General features: G+C 40.4%; 7 protein-coding genes and 1 non-coding gene across 13 annotated transcripts; 4 read left to right on the top strand and 4 right to left on the bottom strand.

Annotated features, from left to right (window-relative positions):
* Positions 1–8: 8 nt before the first annotated feature.
* Positions 9–6221, top strand: LOC6569778 (zinc transporter ZIP13 homolog). 4 transcript variants are annotated; one of them, XM_001996078.2, is made up of 6 exons: positions 9–459; positions 4358–4755; positions 4809–4916; positions 4986–5399; positions 5464–5619; positions 5683–6221. In XM_001996078.2, the coding sequence occupies exons 2-6, from the start codon at positions 4545–4547 to the stop codon at positions 5859–5861; spliced, it is 1068 nt and encodes a 355-aa protein (XP_001996114.1). In that variant the 5' UTR covers positions 9–459; positions 4358–4544; the 3' UTR covers positions 5862–6221. The 4 variants fall into 4 exon arrangements, with proteins under 4 accessions (XP_001996114.1, XP_032597535.1, XP_032597534.1 ...); XM_032741644.1 differs by lacking the exon at positions 9–459 and adding an exon at positions 1245–1334; XM_032741643.1 differs by lacking the exon at positions 9–459 and adding an exon at positions 2823–2928.
* Positions 6222–7140: 919 nt separating this feature from the next.
* LOC6569777 (40S ribosomal protein S8) lies at positions 7141–8783 on the bottom strand. The gene is made up of 4 exons (XM_001996077.3): positions 8719–8783; positions 8352–8458; positions 7706–8117; positions 7141–7475 (listed from the first exon to the last, which is right to left on the bottom strand). Exons 1-4 carry the CDS (start codon positions 8720–8722, stop codon positions 7372–7374), a joined length of 627 nt encoding a protein of 208 aa, XP_001996113.1. The 5' UTR covers positions 8723–8783; the 3' UTR covers positions 7141–7371.
* LOC116806015 lies at positions 7559–7605 on the bottom strand. The gene has a single exon (XR_004365499.1). It is a non-coding gene; the product is annotated as a small nucleolar RNA R442 (small nucleolar RNA).
* A 363-nt stretch (positions 8784–9146) lies between the features above and the next one.
* LOC6569776 lies at positions 9147–10379 on the top strand. 2 transcript variants are annotated; one of them, XM_001996076.2, is made up of 2 exons: positions 9147–9910; positions 9969–10379. In XM_001996076.2, the coding sequence occupies exons 1-2, from the start codon at positions 9257–9259 to the stop codon at positions 10257–10259; spliced, it is 945 nt and encodes a 314-aa protein (XP_001996112.1). In that variant the 5' UTR covers positions 9147–9256; the 3' UTR covers positions 10260–10379. The 2 variants fall into 2 exon arrangements, with proteins under 2 accessions (XP_001996112.1, XP_032597489.1); XM_032741598.1 differs by having other exon boundaries at positions 9990–10379.
* On the bottom strand, positions 10262–12316 carry LOC6569775. The gene is made up of 5 exons (XM_001996075.3): positions 12214–12316; positions 11911–12155; positions 11669–11857; positions 10956–11612; positions 10262–10884 (listed from the first exon to the last, which is right to left on the bottom strand). The coding sequence occupies exons 1-5, from the start codon at positions 12242–12244 to the stop codon at positions 10372–10374; spliced, it is 1635 nt and encodes a 544-aa protein (XP_001996111.2). The 5' UTR covers positions 12245–12316; the 3' UTR covers positions 10262–10371.
* A 374-nt stretch (positions 12317–12690) lies between these two features.
* LOC6569774 (KAT8 regulatory NSL complex subunit 2) lies at positions 12691–15691 on the top strand. 2 transcript variants are annotated; one of them, XM_032741507.2, is made up of 6 exons: positions 12740–13293; positions 13538–13730; positions 13791–13954; positions 14024–14424; positions 14811–15344; positions 15437–15466. In XM_032741507.2, exons 1-5 carry the CDS (start codon positions 12783–12785, stop codon positions 15306–15308), a joined length of 1767 nt encoding a protein of 588 aa, XP_032597398.1. In that variant the 5' UTR covers positions 12740–12782; the 3' UTR covers positions 15309–15344; positions 15437–15466. The 2 variants fall into 2 exon arrangements, with proteins under 2 accessions (XP_001996110.1, XP_032597398.1); XM_001996074.2 differs by lacking the exon at positions 14811–15344 and having other exon boundaries at positions 12691–13293; positions 15437–15691.
* A 95-nt stretch (positions 15692–15786) lies between these two features.
* Positions 15787–18503, top strand: LOC6569772 (glutamyl-tRNA(Gln) amidotransferase subunit A, mitochondrial). The gene is made up of 4 exons (XM_001996072.2): positions 15787–15930; positions 15990–16237; positions 16291–16533; positions 17465–18503. The coding sequence occupies exons 1-4, from the start codon at positions 15898–15900 to the stop codon at positions 18465–18467; spliced, it is 1527 nt and encodes a 508-aa protein (XP_001996108.1). The 5' UTR covers positions 15787–15897; the 3' UTR covers positions 18468–18503.
* LOC6569773 (NADH dehydrogenase [ubiquinone] 1 beta subcomplex subunit 11, mitochondrial) lies at positions 16623–17359 on the bottom strand. Its single transcript, XM_001996073.2, has one exon. The coding sequence runs from the start codon at positions 17255–17257 to the stop codon at positions 16787–16789; it is 471 nt and encodes a 156-aa protein (XP_001996109.1). The 5' UTR covers positions 17258–17359; the 3' UTR covers positions 16623–16786.
* Positions 18504–18619: the final 116 nt, after the last annotated feature.

Genomic DNA, 18619 nt, shown 5'->3' on the forward strand with positions numbered 1-18619 from the left:
AGTACATCATGTGTTTTGTTGTGCAGCCATGTTTGTTTTTTTTTCGCACGGCACAAAACAAAAACAAGACTGCGTTTGTTACGCGAACTTATTTCATTTCAGCTGTAACTGCTCGCGACTCAGCGTCATCACTTGATGAAGCTTCAACAACTGGGTCACACTCCCCAATAATAAATTGAACAATAAGTGTAAACAATAAGAAACAAAATAAACGTTAAGTTTGTAAGCATCTCGAATAACGTTCCGTTACTGAATCTCAGTGCAGATTAGTGGCCGTGAATAAACAACAGGCGTTGATCGATATTGCGCATTAAGCATATTTTGCATACTTTACTAGCCCAGCAGCAACAACAAAAGTAACGTCGTCTGTGATCAAAAGTCAAACAACTTTTGTTTTGTTGTTTACATGTGTAATTCAGAAGAGGAAGAAAACAGCAGCTAGCAACAAGAAATTTGACGGTAAGGCGGAAGTGTAACTAACCTACACCCACATCTAATGCATACGCATACACACACACACATACGTACGTAGTTATCGGCCATATTTGTTATTTTTGCAAACAGCACTAAAGTTACTATTAGAGAGAATCTCTGATCCAAGCACCACTTGAATAGCCAGTTGACCACAATCGAAGCGATAACAACAAATGATAAAACGGGTTTTTTTTATTGTTGTAGCCGAAGGGTAATTGCGCCGTTATGGTGACGGTGAGACAGAAGTTTATAAAACGAAACGTTTTTCAATTTCCTTTGTTGTGCACTAGACGTGTGTATGAGTGTGTGCGCGTGTGTTTGTGTATGCATGCACATATGTCATGCTTGCAGTGAGAGCGAACGATGGCGTCGTTTCACTCTCGTTCTCTTTGATGATAAGTCATGCTCGCTCTCTCTCTTGTATTCACTGAACAGCTGATCGTCGAACACGCTCCCCTCTTATCATTTCGTCATTGTTATTTTCGAATCCCGCTTGAATCGACTCGACTCAACTACCACTCTAGACTTGCAGATATTTGTCTCAAAGAAAATATTACCATTTTTGGTCATTCACTCGAAATTGAAATGCACACCTAAATTTTCACTCAAGTTCAAGTCGAGTTACCGCTCTGGTCTACGTGCAGATTTGGCGACCTCTGCCATTACACTTATGATGCTACCTGATTGGCCAATAGGATATCAAATATCCAACTCAGAACAATTCGCCTGGCATATTTAAGCCGGCTGCGAAGCATCGTCTGCCTCAGAACGAGTCGAGTGGCCGGCGCGATAAGACGTGTGTTTATTTAAAAGTAAAGTAAAGAGCATAAATTTCCGCATTAGCGCAGCAACTAAGTCAAGTGAGTGGCAACGAATTCTATTGTATTTTTGTCACTTGGAGATAAACAACAGCAGCAACAACAAGTAGTGCACGGATGCCACAAATCAAGTTCAAAGCACCGGCACTTGTCAATTTTTCGCAACTCACTCAAAAATCGTACTATATCTTTTGTGTACGTGTGTCAGTGTGTGTGTATGTGTCAGTGTCAATTTCTATAATTGAAATGTGTATTGTACAAATGTATGTATGCGTGTGTGTGTATGTAATTATGCATGTGTGTGTGTGTGTGTGTGCGTAACGCAGTCATAAAATATTTCAGCTCTTCTGATATCAAGAATTGTGAACCCCTCTCTCTCTGCTCCATCACAATGCGTATTTCTTTTTGATTTACGCTTTTCGCTTATGTGTTCGAGTTAAAGAACCCCAGGCAAGAACAAGAAAGAAAAACAACAACAAAGAATAAAAAACACAACATATCAAATACAAGACAAAAAAAATACTGGTATTAGCCGAGTTCAACTTGTTCTATGGGGGCCAGGTTTGTTTAGACAAGTGTATAGATATTCAAAAAAAAAAATGTTTTTATATCAATAACTAAACTTTAAAACTTAGACACAAATTAATATATACTATTACATAAATTGCAACTATTACAAATTTTTTAAGTGGATAATCTAAAAAGATTTCATCACAAACTGAAAATACTTCTTACAAAATAAATTTACAACAGTTTCTTCACTTTTCTTTGTGATCGTAACGGAATTTCGTATGAATTGTATCTCGAAATGACAAATTCATCCAGAATTGAGCAAATTTGACTATTGCTCTTATTGATAAGCGAAGCACAGCTGATATACATTTTTTTTGTCTATTTGAAAGCAGTGCATTTATTTTACTTTCTATTTATTATTTATTTACTAACAAACAAACAAGGCGCGTCTGCACTGATTAGCTTAGCAATCACAATCAATCAGAGCAACTTTTGAAACTGTTTTTGATTTGTTATAAGATAAGAAAAAAAAGAGATTAAAAAAAAACCAGAACAGTTTCTACTTTCTTGCTTTGTTGTGGGTGTGTGTGAAGACGCATTTACTATGCCAATTTGGGAATTGGTCAACGTATACGTGATATTCTCTACCAGCGGAGTTATCAATCATGGCGGACTGGGCGAGTCAGTTGGTCACGTTTCTCGCTGTTTATCAACAGTTGACACACGGCTTTAAAATGACCCCCCCGCTAAAGGATTTGGCTGAAAGCCGCTCATAAGTCGCAATATCAACGAACACACTCATAATTGCCATATACAAGTGTGTGTGTGTGTGTGTTTGTGTGTATCTTATCTGGAAATAGCGTAAAAAAAAGAGCTGTACAATTTAAGCTGCATCACCATCTGATTGTTGAAAATTCACAATGTGTCACAATGGAATCAGAAGTGTTTTATTCGTTATTCGGGATTTAAGCAAGAAAAAAAACCACTTCAAACACTTTTTTTTTGCCATCGTTTCAGTTGCCTGCTGTCTGCCAGCGAGAACGGATTTCGATGCGAAAAGTGTTGCCAGATCGGCTTAGAAAAAAAAGTGCGCTTTAATATTCGATTTCGATTATCATTTCGAGTATGTTGACTGAGTTTTATAGATTTGTGCTAATTTTAGCTTTGGTTGGCTTTTGGTTGGTTGGTTTGCTTCGCTTGCTGCCAGCTCGTTTTCCTTGAGTGTGGAACACGCTTGTTTTTGTTTTTTTTTTGTTTCACCATTGGGGCATCGCATTTCAAAATCCATCGATTGCCCTCGGTTTATGTGAACATTCATACCGTGCACATGTATTGATAAACTGTTGCAATTATCTATTCTAATTTATGCTGAGCACGTTATCGCATATATTTTTCGGCTTTAAGTGCTTAGTGTTACTTAAAGTCTAAAAGCCATCAGATTTACTATGTACTCATATTTACAGTTGTAATTAGAAAATACTTGATAAACGCAATTCAAGGGCAATTTTAGTGTTGTCATTTTTAAGAAGAAAAGAAATAATATATGGATAGATATGTACACTATATCAACAAAAATGTGCTATCATTTTGTATATTGGACTTCAATAAATTTACAAATTACGAAATATTGATTACAAAAAATATTGCTTTTAATTGTAGAAATCGTAGCTATTTGAGTTATACATGGAAAAAAGCTAGTCATACTTATCAGAACGATGCTGCCAACAGTTGTAATACAATTATAAATAATATGAAAGTGAGGAATAAATTTATATTTGAGTCATTATCAGAAAGCATAAATTTATATAGTAATTCAAAAATTGGAAAAAAAGCTAGTCACACTTATCAGAACGCTGCTGCCAATAGTTGTAATGCAATAATAAATGAAATGGAAATTAAGAGTAAATTTTAGTCATACAAATAATAAAGTGCATAATAAAAATTGCGTAAATTCGAAATGAAGAAAAATTTTTTAAAAAGCAAGGCGTATAATATTTAAAAAGAGACGAGTTCACTATTCTGTTTTTTCTGATTATCGATTACGATGAAAACAATTGTCATATAAAAGACTTTAAGTGCATTCATTGTAACAGCAGGTGCCATCTATAGATCTATAGATCGTTATCATGCCAGAAGCCCCATCCAAAGCTTTTCGCAAAAAATCTTTAGGCTGTGGCTTAGTGGAACCTGTCACTTTTTAGACAGCTATCTAGTCAATTTTAAGTCGTCGATACTTGAGTTTTACACTGGGTCTGCTTATCGATGTGGTGGTGCTGGCGGTGTCAACCGCTGATTCTCTATCGGCTGTTGTACCCGCTTTGACGCCGTCCATTGTCTGTTTTCTAGAGGGGGACGGGGATTTATACATCAAACGCGATTCAATTATATCACAAATATAATGGACAGTTGCTAGGGCGACTGGCCGGAGAAATTTGTTGTTGATCGACTTCAAACTTTTGACGCATGTTGACTATCAAAATAGTACATGAAAACTTCACTGAAGATTAACAAAATTGGAAAAAAATGTTTATATAATTTCTTATAATTCACAGTTAAGTCACAAGACATATTAAATTGGCTCAAGCGTTGCAGTTGGAGGAGGACATGCCAAGGCACTGACTGAGCCAAAAAGCCCGAAATACCAAAGATAGTTAGCATATATTACCCTTAGTTAGGAGAAGAGATAAACCACGATCAGCAAGTGGACGAAGAAGCCGACAAACTCACTCACAATACAAGATGAATGTCAGCAGAAATTTCTTCGACGAGCACTTTGGGTTGATCTACTCGAGTGTGGTCAATCAGTATGTGCCCGAATATATCAAGAGCATGGAGTACACGCCTTGGATATTCTCGCTGCTCGGCTCGATTGTAATTGGGCTTAGCGGCATCTTTCCGCTCTTCATAATACCCACAGTCGATAAGATGGCTAAGGAGGGCTATAAAGATCGTAAGTATAAATATTATTAGTATATATATATAATAATTGTCTCTTTCTTGCAGCCGCTGAGTCCAAGTTTTTGCGACTAATGCTCAGTTTTGCCGTCGGCGGCCTGTTGGGGGATGTATTTTTTCATTTACTCCCCGAGGCCTGGGAGGGCGATAATCAGAGTGAGTAATCCATCGAGTGGGATTTTTTCTAGATAATAAACATATATAAAACTACCACTCGTTTTACAGAGGCCGATAGTCATCCATCGTTTGGTTCTGGCCTGTGGGTGCTGGGCGGTTTGCTTAGCTTCACCATTGTGGAGAAAATATTTTCAGGCTATACCAGTGCCGATGAGGAGAATCCGCAGCCCAAGTGCGTGGAAATAGCCAACTGTCTGTTGCGTCGTCATGGCGGCAAGCTGCCCGAGGGACACACAGCGGATAGCTGTGGTGGTGCCTGCGACATTGAGGATGTGGATCAGGTGTGCTTTTTGCGCGAACGCGAAACAAAGGCACAGACCAAAAAGGAACCGACGAAAAAAGTGGCTGGCTATTTGAATCTGTTGGCCAATTCCATAGATAATTTTACACATGGCCTGGCCGTCGCTGGCTCCTTTCTCGTTTCCTTCAGGCATGGCGTCTTGGCCACCTTTGCCATATTGCGTGAGTATCTGCAGATTCAGGATCAGCGAGTTAGCATCTCTAATTGATTTCTTAATTTGTGTAGTGCATGAGATTCCACATGAAGTGGGCGATTTTGCCATATTGCTGCGATCCGGCTTCAGTCGTTGGGATGCAGCGCGTGCCCAACTGCTGACCGCTGGTGCTGGTCTCTTGGGCGCTCTGGTAGCCATTGGTGGTTCCGGCGTCACCTCAGCAATGGGTAAGCAAAGTGTGACAACAGGCTGTAATGTTGAATTCCATTCTTATCTTCTTCCTTTTGCAGAGGCGCGCACATCGTGGATTATGCCATTTACCGCTGGCGGTTTCCTGCACATTTCCTTGGTCACAGTATTACCCGATCTCTTGAAGGAGGAGGATCGCAAGGAGTCTGTCAAACAGCTGCTGGCGCTCATCTTTGGCATCGCCCTAATGGGCCTCATGACGGTGCTGTTCGAGCACTGAGCACCGTCCTCCAAGCAGCTCCAGCTCTACACTATTTAGGAAATTTCTTTTTAAAAATTCTTTGTTATTTTTTTCGGTCTCCCGCAAATCAAAATTGGTAACTGGCAGTACAAATCAATCGCTAAGAATTTGCTGCTGTGTGCTAAACTAAACACGGCATTACATATAGCTCGCTCCGTTTGTGTTATGATATAATAGTAGCCAACCAACCAATACGAATGATATTTAAACTATAAACTACTGTAACTAATTACGGATACATACACACATATACATACATATATTTTGTACCATACGAAGTCAACAACATTGCATAGATACAAGTGAAAATATAGTGCATATACATCATATATATACATACTTAAATATATTTTTCATTTAAGCATATTCATTCCTTTTCGCTGTTGATTTTATTTGCTACTTGATCGAAAGATCTTCTATGGCTTGAGTATATTAGAAATCAGAAATAATATATTGCTGTGCCATATCCATAGATACTTTCTTTAATTTCTGAATTGAGTTTACTTTTTTTTAAAGAAACATTTCAGGCTTTTGTAATTTCATCTAATTTTATCAAACTATCAGGTTTGTTACGCTCTCATATCAGTGATTCCAATTAACAAAGTTAATTTTGAGGTTGTATAACAAGCGGAAAAAACATATGCATAAAATAACCGTTCTGTAAAAATAAATTCTATAGTTACTAAACTGGTATTACTAATCGAATTAAATAAAAAACAACTTTTGAACAAAAGTTAAGAATATTATCGTTGAAGTCAGAAATAATTAATAGATGTGCTTTATACATACTTAGAATACATACATATGTATGAGATATGTAGATAAATCTGATTATATGCGATTAAACATATTGTCAAGTTTCAAAATGTTTGCTTCTTTCTTTAATTTGCAGTATCTTATAAATTGAGTTTCCTTTGTTGAAGAAAGCCTTTTTCAAAATCAAGTTTCCCTCGCTCAATGAATATTTTCATATCATTGTTCCCAATTAACAAAGTTAATTTGGAGAATATTAAAGAATTAGAAAAACATTAGCATAAAATAACACATTTATGTATTTACATAAATGCTATAGTTTTGTTAATTACTATATATTAATCAAGCCAGTTAAGAATATTAAAGTTGAAAGACAAGAAAAGCTCTAAAGCATTAAAAACATCCCAACTGTTGATATATAAAATATCTAGACCAAAACACATAGCCAACTAATGCTATAAAATGCAATGGCTTAAAAGCCCATTGATAAGAACCAATTATTCAATTAATTTAAATCAATTTATGAATTCCACTTTAATACCAATTAAAGATCCATCATTAACTATTTAACATAGTTATTTGCAGGACGACACGCACACAACACAAACACACACAAAACGACTGAAGTAAAATGTGTAATGTTTCTTCTTATAAAAAACCAAGCCGTTTTATTTGTTTTGTTTTTTTTTCTGCAAATCAGTTGTTTGTTGGTTCGCAGCAGGATGTCTTATCTAGTTTATTTCTTAGACTTGATCTTCTTAAGGTAGAATTCCAATTCCTTGCCCTCCAGAATGTAGCCATCGGAGCGACCGCATTGACCAGGGCGGGATGAAATGCAAGCTGTACGGAGAGTAGAAAATATGGTAAATATTAGTAAATAATAATAATCAAAATTAATTAAATCATTCACTAAGCAGGAGGGATCTCAGAGTAACTATGACAAGCCAAATTCACGCCCAACTGGCTTACATCGCACTTAAAACAAGTTTGACGCAATTAATTAGTTGGATCGCTAAAGTTTTTACATCAGCGAAAAATAAAATAAGAATAAATTTGGATTGAAAACATACCCAAGATGCGACCGGAAGTGAACTGATCCTCCAAGGCCTGCTCGACCTTGCCGAACTTTTGGCGCTCGAGATACTTCTTCATGACCTTCTCGCTGCGCTTCTTGGTCAGCACATCGTTCTCATCCTCCTTCTGGGCGTGCTTCGGATTACGTTTGCGTCCCAGCGGCAGCACATAATGCGCCTCGTACCACTGACGGAATGGCGTCGCATCAATGACCACGATGCTGTTCTTCACCAGCGTCTTGGTGCGCACCAACTCGTTATTGGAGGCATTATAGACAACATCGGCGATACGCGTTTTGCGTGCAACACCCTCTGAAGCCCATGCAAAATTGCCGGTTTCCAGGCGCAGAGCGCGCAATTTGGTGTTGCCACCTCGGGTGCGTACAGAGTGAACGCGTGCACCTCCAAGCTGTAAGCACAGAGTTGCCAGACAGTTAGCGCGATACACACAATATGATAAAATTATACGAAATTAGTTTTTTTTTTTAATATAATCAGTAGTCCGAACATAATGCTTTTTGATCATCAAAGGTGTGTGCAAACGAGCAAGTCGAGTGCGCTTACAGTTGACACGCGTTAACATCATTTTATTTTATTTTAATAAAAAGCACAACAAATGGTGAGGGAGCAGGTCAAAACTCACCTTGGTGTTGGCAGCGGGACGACCCAACTCGAACTTGCGCTTCTTGCGAAGCGACTTGCGCTTGCCACCAGTGGCGCGACGCTTATGTGAACTATCACGGCTAATACCTTAAAAACATAGCAAAAACACACACAACATAAATATCAAAACTCCAAATTCGTAGTCAAAAATATATCAAGAAAATTGCACAGCATGCGGTGCCGTTGCCTTTTTTGCACAAATATTTAGCCAAATTTCATATATCTCATTTATGCTGCATTTGCATTGTTAGCAGGCATGGATAGGGCACCCTTTTATGTTATTTTTATGCATTTCACATTTGATTTTCTTGATATTTTAACACATTTTGCACTAGCCGACGACTCACCCATGTTCGAGTAAAAAGCGAGAAAGAAAGGAAAAGACACGCACAACCTCGTGTCAAAAGTTTTTAGGTTACCATTTGACAGCGATGGGCAGCACTTTTGCAGGGTTGCTTTGGCCTTTGGATTACTGTCCACCTGATTTAATTACATAAGATACATTGAAATCGAAAGTATATCTATGTTATCGGCACAACTCTCGCCACACGAACTAGAAATTATATTGCTATCTGCCAATGTCAATGCATTTCTGACTAAAAAATATTTAATTTTGTAATGTTGAGTATAAATTTTGTAATAATTGGCAAGCAATTAGCAAGTTTATAATATTCCATACGTATATAAATAGTTAATGCTCTACATACACAATGCGATATTTGTACGATGTTTCAAAATAATCGATATGTCGATAATATTGATGACTCCCTACTGTACATGAACTAGAAAACTTGACCCAAGCCAACTCGGAGCCGAGTAATTCGTGGATTTTTTTTGCGCGTACACAAATAACAGTTCAATATCAAAACAATAACAAATGTAAACATGGTTGGCCGCAACGCCAAAGCGCTGACACATTTCCACCGGCTCACTGAATACATAGTGCAGTGCAAGCACTGCGACAAGACGCTCTCCTCGAAACACACCTCATCTAATTTGACGCGCCACTTAATCCGGAATCACAAGTTACTCGCTCGTGCGATATTCGCCGGTGAGGAGGGTAAAATGCTTGCCGAACTGCGCGAAGAGCTGAACGCTCCCGAGCCCGAGGCAGATGTTCACTTCGAGGCGAACATGGGTGAGCGAGAAACGAAAACTGCGGTCCGCGCCATCATTGACAACCAGCACCAAGTACGGCAAACGGAGCAACAACATCATCACACGGAGCGAAACAAGGTGATTGGCAAAAACAATAAGCTGTGGGCACATTTTGTGCGCATCTCCGAGTTCATGGCGAAGTGTAAGCATTGCAGCAAAACATTATCGTCCAAGCACTCCTCGTCCAATCTGATGAGACACATTATCCGGCGCCACCATAATCTCTCGAAGAACCTAAGCTATTCACAGCACAGTTTAATATCACCCAAGAAGGAGTTGCTACAGAGTGAGGATCGCAGGCAGGTGGATCCGTTGGAAAAGGTGGAATTTGACGACGTTGACAGCATCATTGAAAAGGTCACCGATCACATGGAGGATGAGGTGAGCATTAGATAGAAAACACATCTCGATCTTTACAGCTTATGCATTTTGATTAAAGTTCACCTCGGATTCAATGCAGGGTCCCTTTTACGAGTATGTCGTAGACAATTCGGACATGATGGTCACCCGCAATTGTGATGAGGATCCAGCGAATTTGTCGCATTCATTGGAGCATGCGATGGACACCAATTCCATAGGGGACACGACTACAACACAATTGGATGAGAAACTGAAAGCGGAGACAATATATTACAATGAGATGGCCGAATTGGCAAGAGCCAAGCGGCGACTCATCGATCTGCAGACGAAGAAACTTCTACTTGACATGAACGTTGTGGAGAACAACTAAAATTAATTAATTCATTTTGTTATTTTAATGATTAAACAATAATTATAAACACTTGCATGCAACTTACAATTACACAATTAAGCTTAACACAAAAAGAAAACAGAAACAGACACTAGCTGACACTAGGATTTTCTCTTGGCTCCTGAGCAGCTTTCAGTTTCTCAATTTCCAGTCGCTCCTTGCGCACCTGTTGCGCCACAAGAAACTTTTGCATGCGATAGAAACTGGCTTTCTCACTGAAATACATAGCCTGCTGCCGCAACAGATTCTCCTTCAGCTCACGCATCACGGGCGTATCATCCGCCTGAATGGTGGTCGTCACCAATTGGGCATCGGTGCTATCATTACTATAATCGGACACCACATTATCCCCGGATTGCACAGACAGCGAATTGGCAAAGCTGCCACTTTCAATATATTGTTCGCCATCCTCTTCGGCATTATTGTTTAGCTCCTCCTCGATTTCGATGATATCATTATAGAGCACATCATCGTTGACAACATCGTCCTCCTGCTCCTGTTGTGTAACATGCTCCGCTGTTGTATTGGCATCGTCATCATCAACAACTTCCGTATAAAGCGCCCCCAGATCGTCATGCAACTCATCCTCAGCTGCAGAAAAGTCCTAAAACAATTGAGTTTTATTAATTCCTAAATAAAGATTGTAAAATATAATAAAAGGAGATGAGGACATACATCACCCCGAATCGCAGCGCCATGTATCCGGATCATGTGCTTGCTTATTGCATCCTCTATGCTGTCGTTGTGCTCGAAGTGCTCCTCGCACATCTGGCACTTCCACATGGCTACGTCACTGGTCGCCTCGCAGAAGTCAAAGAATGTATTCGAATCCGCCTGATGTGGCTCCGACTTGGGGGGCACACTCGCCGTCTCCCTGCCGTTCCACACGATATTATGCATGCGATGCAGATGTCGCTGCAGATTGCTCGTGCCCTGATACGATAGATTCTTCAGGCAGACGCGACAACGCACCGTATCATCCGAGATTCGGGTGATGTAACGCCAGACGAGACTGCCGCTAACGCTACTGTTGCGGCGGCTGGAGCGCGGCGTTGGATTCTCCGTTGTGCTGGACGTGGCCGCCTCCAGCACCTTTTCCGGTGTACCAATTTTCACCGGTGTCGTCTCATCCATAATGTCATGCCTGCGCTGCAGATGTGTTATGACATTGGCTGTGCCATGGAAACGCATCCGTCGATTGCAGAGTTTGCAGAGCACCGTGTTTTTGGTCAACTTCTCACAATAATTCCACACATAACTCGAACTCTTGCGCTCCTTCTTGAAGAATGGCGCTTCGCTTCCCCAGCGACCGACACGTGGCAGTTGCTTGGCCTGCAATGCATTCGAGATTTAAATGAGTTGAGCATAGATAGCTTCACTTTACCCACCACCTCCTCCAATTTCTCGGCGTGCATGCGTCGCAAATGCTTCGTTATGTTGGACGTGTTGCCGCCACCAAAATACAAGACTTTTTTACATATATGACACAGGGCACGCTTCTCATCGAGCTTGGTGCAAAAGTTCCACACAAAACTGCGATTTGGACGACCCTTTTTCACAGCATCATCCGGATGTGGCTGGAAAAGAATACTTTAATTAATCTATATATAGCCAATGAGAACGGTATTACCAAATCCGTGATGCCGTGTGCTGTTTGTAGGTGCCTGCCCAGAATGGTTGTCTTGCTGCCAAAGGTTTCGCTGCACACTTTACATCTGTAGACATCGGAGTGTTCGGGCACCGTGCTAAAATAGCTCCAAACATAGCTGCGACGCTTGTCAGTTGATTGTTGGGGTGGTATTGAATTTTGGTTCTCCACCAAGTGCTCCTCGGTCTCATTGTCGGCTATCGAATCGCTGTCTTCGTACATCTCATCTGATTTCGCATTTGCTCAAATAATTAAATGTTTACAATTACTATTCAAATAACCCACATTTCTGCTTCAGTTTTCCCTCGTTCATCATTTGGCTGTTTACGATGCTCAATAAAACAATCGGTTTGTTTACTAAAGAAATTCGATAGCTAGTTCGTTCCGCATCGGACTGGTTCCCATTTTGAATTAACTAATGATAATGCTAATAGTGATAACAATGCACTATAAATGAAATATTGTCGTTTCTGTACTTTAATTAAAATAACTTTATATACTTGTATGATTTATACATTCTAAGCGAATATTTATTTTACATACGAACATGCACTTCAAATTAACTACAAATATTTCCAACTGTAAACATTCCGAGATTAAACAAGTGATTAAATCAAAGGGAATATTATACTAAAATTAATCTCATAGAAATTTATATTGCATGTATGGCATATTACAGAAATATAAACTAATTTTAATAAATTTTAAAAAGTTATCAGATTTCTGTGTATGATGAAATAAACTATCGATATTACATTCGATAGTTCTAAATGGCACATCTCTAAAGATAGCCAAGCATTTTCAGTCGCGTCGTTGAAAATTCTGCACAAAAGCAGAGAGAAACATAAAAAATAATGGCAAGTTTTTCACCGAACCAATTGCGGCAATGCGCACGGTTCACCGGAACAGCCTGCACACCGGAAAAAGAGCAAAAGCTCCGCGATCAAATCCACAGCGAGCTGGCCAAGATTAAGTATTGCAGCAATCCAACATACCCGTGCAGCCTAATGCGCATCGATGGCTACGAGTATTGTATTCGACACATTCTGCGCGATCCGCGCGCCAATTATCGCCAGTGCACCCATGTCTATCCCAATGGCCGGAAGTGCGGGAATGCAGTGCCCAAACTGGATACCAAAAAGGAACAAATCATGACCACCCTGTGCTTCGAGCACAATCGCCAAACGCAACTTCAAAAAACACATTTATCTGTCGGACGACTTCGCAGTAGGATCGAAACTAATGAGATTTTACTAAATAATCTGTCGCATCATGTCAATGTAGAGGATATCAAACAGGAGGTGCCCAGACCCGAACCGGATGATGATGAAATTGACGTCGTTTCACCGCATGTGATGCCATTTGGTAAGATGAATTTTGTGTACCCTGTGGGAAAGGTACACCCTGTAAATGTTGTTTTTGGGGAATATTGTGGAAATGTTTGGTAAAGAAATTTATTATTTATGATTCTAGAGAGAAAATGCATATGTAAGTATATACAGGTAGAATGGGCGTATAAATAAATATATTTATATATATTTTTTAATTTAATTTAATTTTATTTTATTTCTCCACCAAAGTTGACTTTTTATCATTATTCCTTTTACAGTCAATCAGGATCATACGAATTCAATTGGTCAGGTGGTGGCCAGTGTACGCAAGCGTCGTCGCATTTTGGATTATGCTTCGGACAGTTCCAGCAATGATGAGGATCCACCTTGTCTGAGGAATACCGCCAAGGATGTGGAGTTCTATGAATCCGACTACGAAAGCGTCGACTCCGAGGAAGATGATCCGCTTAAGTAAACTTGAATTTTGATTGATTTATGTAGACAAAAATGTAATTCAATTTATATTTGTAGACATGCTGGCGTCTACACGCGTGCGGAGGCAGTACATCTGTCCGAAATGAAGCTGATCAAGCTGCAGGATTTGTATCGCGAGCAGATTACACATTTGCAACAGGAGATGAGGCAACGTCGTCGCAACTATTTGCAGGACATACGCCGCGAACGCGAGACCTATTGTAAATGATGATGAATGAGTTTATACACAGATTTTGGAGCAACTGTTTAATATTCACTTGCAATTGCAGGTAGCATTCATGATCAGCTCAAAGAGACGCCGCACGAGCGTAAATTGTATGAGCAGCTCAAGGCGCTGAATGGCTATCATTGCCGTCAGGGCATGGAGGCGGTGCTCTACAAGAAGATGAAGGAGAAACGTGCACGCGACACCCAATTAACAGCCAAATCCTCCACGCAGCCCAAATGCGTCTTCACCGAGGGCGGCGTTAAGTGCGGGGAGCGCACGTTGCCCTGTTGCAAGCATTGTCGCAAGCACATACTCGAAGATAAGCGACAGGTGCTGTATCGTGCCTGTGGCGTGGAGCGTAGCGGCGTCGTCTGCCAAGAGCCAGTGGCCAGCATATTGGAGGACTCCACTTGTGTGCTCCACTTTAACGTGGCGCCGCTCAAGCGCCAATACATACAAAAGGTGCGTTAACTACAGGCTGAGCCTAAACAAAACAAAAACAAAAAACTACTAGTAATTATAGCAACACATTCGTATCACTAATAGCACTTAAATTAAGTCTCTCGCTACATTTTTGTGTACATACTAATTGCATATACAACATACAACATGCAACATACAACACTTACTACATTTATTTATTCGATTGTTTCGAATTGAGAACAAAACAAAACCCAATATATATATTTACCATATAGTCATAGCTATAACAATAACCAATACACAACATTACTAAGTATTTTCGTAAAAAAAACAAAACAAACAAGCTTTGTGATCAATTATGAATAAAATAACGACCTCTCACCTCCCTGCCCCACCCCACACCGCACCCCACTCTAACATAACAGTTTTATGAAGAGCCAAGCACGCCGTCATTTGAAAATGTATTTGCAGAATGCGACGAACAAGACTCGGTTGGTTCTTATCAGTCCGTCAATGATGAATTTGATCTGTTCGACTTAGGCAATGGCATATTAGATATTGATCCTGATGCAATTGATCAGAATTATGCATTTTTATGGGATCTGGACTGTGCCGATCTGGGATTGCCGCTGGAGGATCCAGATCCTCCCGTTCAAGATATTATTTTCGAAAATCCAATTTTCAATCAAGGCGACGTTTACACTGAATCTCAAGATAGTGAAATTCCCCATCAAGATCATAATTCAGAGGAACAAGAGCATTTACTTCCCCATCAAGACGAAGTAATCGCAGCAATTGATGCAACTTCAGCAGATCAAACGCAAAACGAATCGATTTTGGGATTAAATCTAGATGAAAGTGAAATTTCGAATATTATTCAAGTCATTAACCAGATGCCCTGGGTCGATCAGCTACTCAACTAAATTGAAAATCGAAATCAAATCACATTGACTATATCTGCATGTATCATTATTTTCAATTAGTTAATATAATTCTCGATTTCAGTTATCGATATCAATACTAATAATAATTATAATTTTCTTATTCACAGAAATGCGAATCTGAGACGGAAGACGAAGAACAGTCTGCCATTCCCATTAAACAGGAGATCAAACTGGAGAAAGATGTCGATGCAAATAAATCTCTTAATACGACCACAGCCCACGGCGAACTTAATAAGAATAAGAATGCATCCATGTGCAATGTATAGTCAAATTTTTGGGCATCATATATGTTTAATGTTGTATGAAGTTAGTTTTAACAATCGCAATATGTTTTATCAAATATATGTTTACTTGTTAGTCGATGTTTTTAAGATGTATATTTTAATCAGTTTTTCAGTTTATGTTAAGAAGCTTGAAAGTTCTGTGAACTTATCGATTGTGCGCGCATCTCTAGTCCACAGGGTGTTTATTGGCACCCTGTGGAATGCACATAGGCCGTAAATTGAGTACTTGAATTTTATTTTGTTTACTATGGTTGTTTAAATTGAGTTGTAGATGCGATATAATTATGAGGGGACACATGAAGTTGGGCATCAAACAGGTTTGTGTCGACATTTATTTCAAGGTAATGGGCTTATTTTTAAATGTCGACCTTTGCAGCTAACTGCCGGTTACATCAATGGACAATTTTCACCCAAAGCGGTGACGGAACAGGCGCTAAAAGATGCCAAAAATTTAAAGACCTTAAACGCATTTGCTTGCCTTGCCCCTGAGCAGGCCTTGCAGCAGGCGGAGGATTCAACTGAAAGATATGCACAGCAAAAACCCATTGGTGGATTAGACGGCATAACCATAGCAATTAAGGATAATTTCTGCACCAGCAATTTGCCCACAACTTGCGCCTCCCGGTAGGTATTTAGATTAAATATTATCATGGTACTAATGGTACTCTTCCCTAAAGCATGCTGAAGGATTTTGTGCCACCTTATGATGCAACTGTGGCCGACAGATTACGTGCGGCCGGTGCCATTCTGTTGGGCAAAACGAATATGGATCAATTTGCTATGGGCGCCGGCACTGTCGACTCCATTTATGGGCCAACGAAGAATATTTGGAGTGAGGATTTGAGCCAGGACAATTGGAGAATTGCCGGTGGCAGCTCGGGCGGTTCAGCATCAGCTGTTGCAGCTGGTTTGTGTTATGCGTGAGTAGAAATCAAAAATATCTTTTATTTGTTTACATTTTTTGAAGATTCACTCTAACCTCAAACGAGAAAACAAATGTGTAAAGATCTCGATTTATATATTCTGGCGTAAAGCACTCGAAACAGGCAGTGTTAATACCGGATTTCATGCCTCATTTGCAATTTTATTCAAGGAACCACAAAAACTCGTCTACAACCAGTTTTGTTTCTTTTCCGTTACATAACAAAAACTAAATATGGATAGAGAGTTAGTTTAAATGATAATTTCCGTATTGCCGAGATCCTCGTCTGATGGCAGCACTATTTTTGAGGGATCCACATAGTTGGGGCTAATCAAATCGAGACCAGCCTGCTCGCGACGGCGGAGCTCCAAGAAGCCCTCGCGTTGTGCCCAACTGCGCAGCTGTGTGTCGGGCAAATAGGCCCAGTAGAATGTACCCCACACCAGGCACAGTGTGACGGCAAAGAAGAATGTCGATTTTGTCGCCTTGCGATCGTCCGCCTCGGTCTTGTAATCGAAACCGTAGCTCATCCAGTTCTTTGGACTGGGATTGGCAAAATCTTCGGTTGTTACGCTCGCTGGTGCTGCAACTGTTTCGTCCTTTTTCGGCGATGTTTTGATGCTGCGACACGACGTTGCACGTTGCAGCGTTGCGGCCTGGCTGATGGCCACGGAGCGCTGCAGCGCCACGGCGCGGCTGGTTAGGCGAAAGAGCGCAGACATCGCTTCAGCACGTTACAAATATTTGCAGTAGTTTTGCAATTGTTTTACTTTTTTCTCGTTCGCTTGGTGCGCAGTGTGACCGTTCGTCAGCACTTATCATCTGTTCTTGTTATAAACATTCAAAACAATCGATATATCGATAAGAGTATATTAAGTAATATTTAAAAAAATTGTTTGACAATTAATTAAATGGTATTATTATTGCAGTGCAATTGGCTCTGACACTGGTGGATCAACTCGCAATCCCGCCTCCTATTGTGGCGTGATAGGTCTCAAGCCTACTTATGGCCTATGTTCACGACATGGACTAATTCCATTGGTCAACTCGATGGATGTGCCTGGAATTGTAACGCGTTCAATCAGCGACAGTGTTGAGATCCTGAATGCAGTAGCCGGTCCCGATCACCTAGATTCAACAACCATACAAAAGTCATTCAAGAGATTACAATTGCCAGAAGTGGATCAAATTGATTTGCGTTCGCTGCGCATTGGAATACCCAAAGAATATCACTGTGAAGGACTCACCGCTGAAGTGCTGGAAACCTGGACCAAAGTGGCCGATTTACTGGAATGTGCCGGCGCTCATGTGCAACAGGTGTCGTTGCCCAATACTGCCTCGAGTATATTTGTCTACTCAATACTCAATCAATGCGAGGTGGCCAGCAACATGGCTCGCTATGATGGGATCGAGTATGGCCATCGCTCCGAAGATGAGCGGAGCACGGAACAGTTGTATGCCCAATCTCGTGCCGAGGGTTTCAATCAGGTGGTCAAAACGCGCATTTTAACTGGCAATTTTTTGCTGTTGCGCAAAAACTACGAACATTATTTTGAGAAAGCCCTGCGAGTGCGTCGCTTAATCGCTGACGATTTTGCCAAAGTTTTTAAACCGAGCGCAACTGAACATAAAGTAGATATTTTATTGACACCTACAACACTGAGTGATGCTCCACTTTACAAGGACTTTGCGTCGCTAAGCAATCGGGATCAGTGCGCCGTGCAGGACTTTTGCACACAGCCCGCTAATATGGCTGGAATTCCGGCGGTTTCATTGCCCGTCCGTTTGTCCAAGGCGGGCTTGCCGCTCAGTTTGCAACTCATGAGTAATCATCTAAATGAGCAGTTGCTGTTGACAGTGGCACGATGGATAGAGGCACAGGTGGAATTTGATTGTTTAGAGAGTTTGGAGAAGCATGTAGCGAGGGATTAATTTAAAAAAATCAAATAAAACAAAGCTTTCATCTCACGATTACCAATTCTGAAATGTGGTTTGGCGCGTGAAAATATTGAAGCTAACGATAGTTATTGATTTCATAAGAAGCACAGACATTCTGTGTCGATACTCTGGCCAGTTATGTAGTT

The sequence above is a fragment of the Drosophila grimshawi genome, unplaced genomic scaffold (assembly GCF_018153295.1).
Source record: "Drosophila grimshawi isolate 15287-2541.00 unplaced genomic scaffold, ASM1815329v1 contig_311, whole genome shotgun sequence".
NCBI classification, from domain to species: Eukaryota; Metazoa; Arthropoda; class Insecta; order Diptera; family Drosophilidae; genus Drosophila; species Drosophila grimshawi.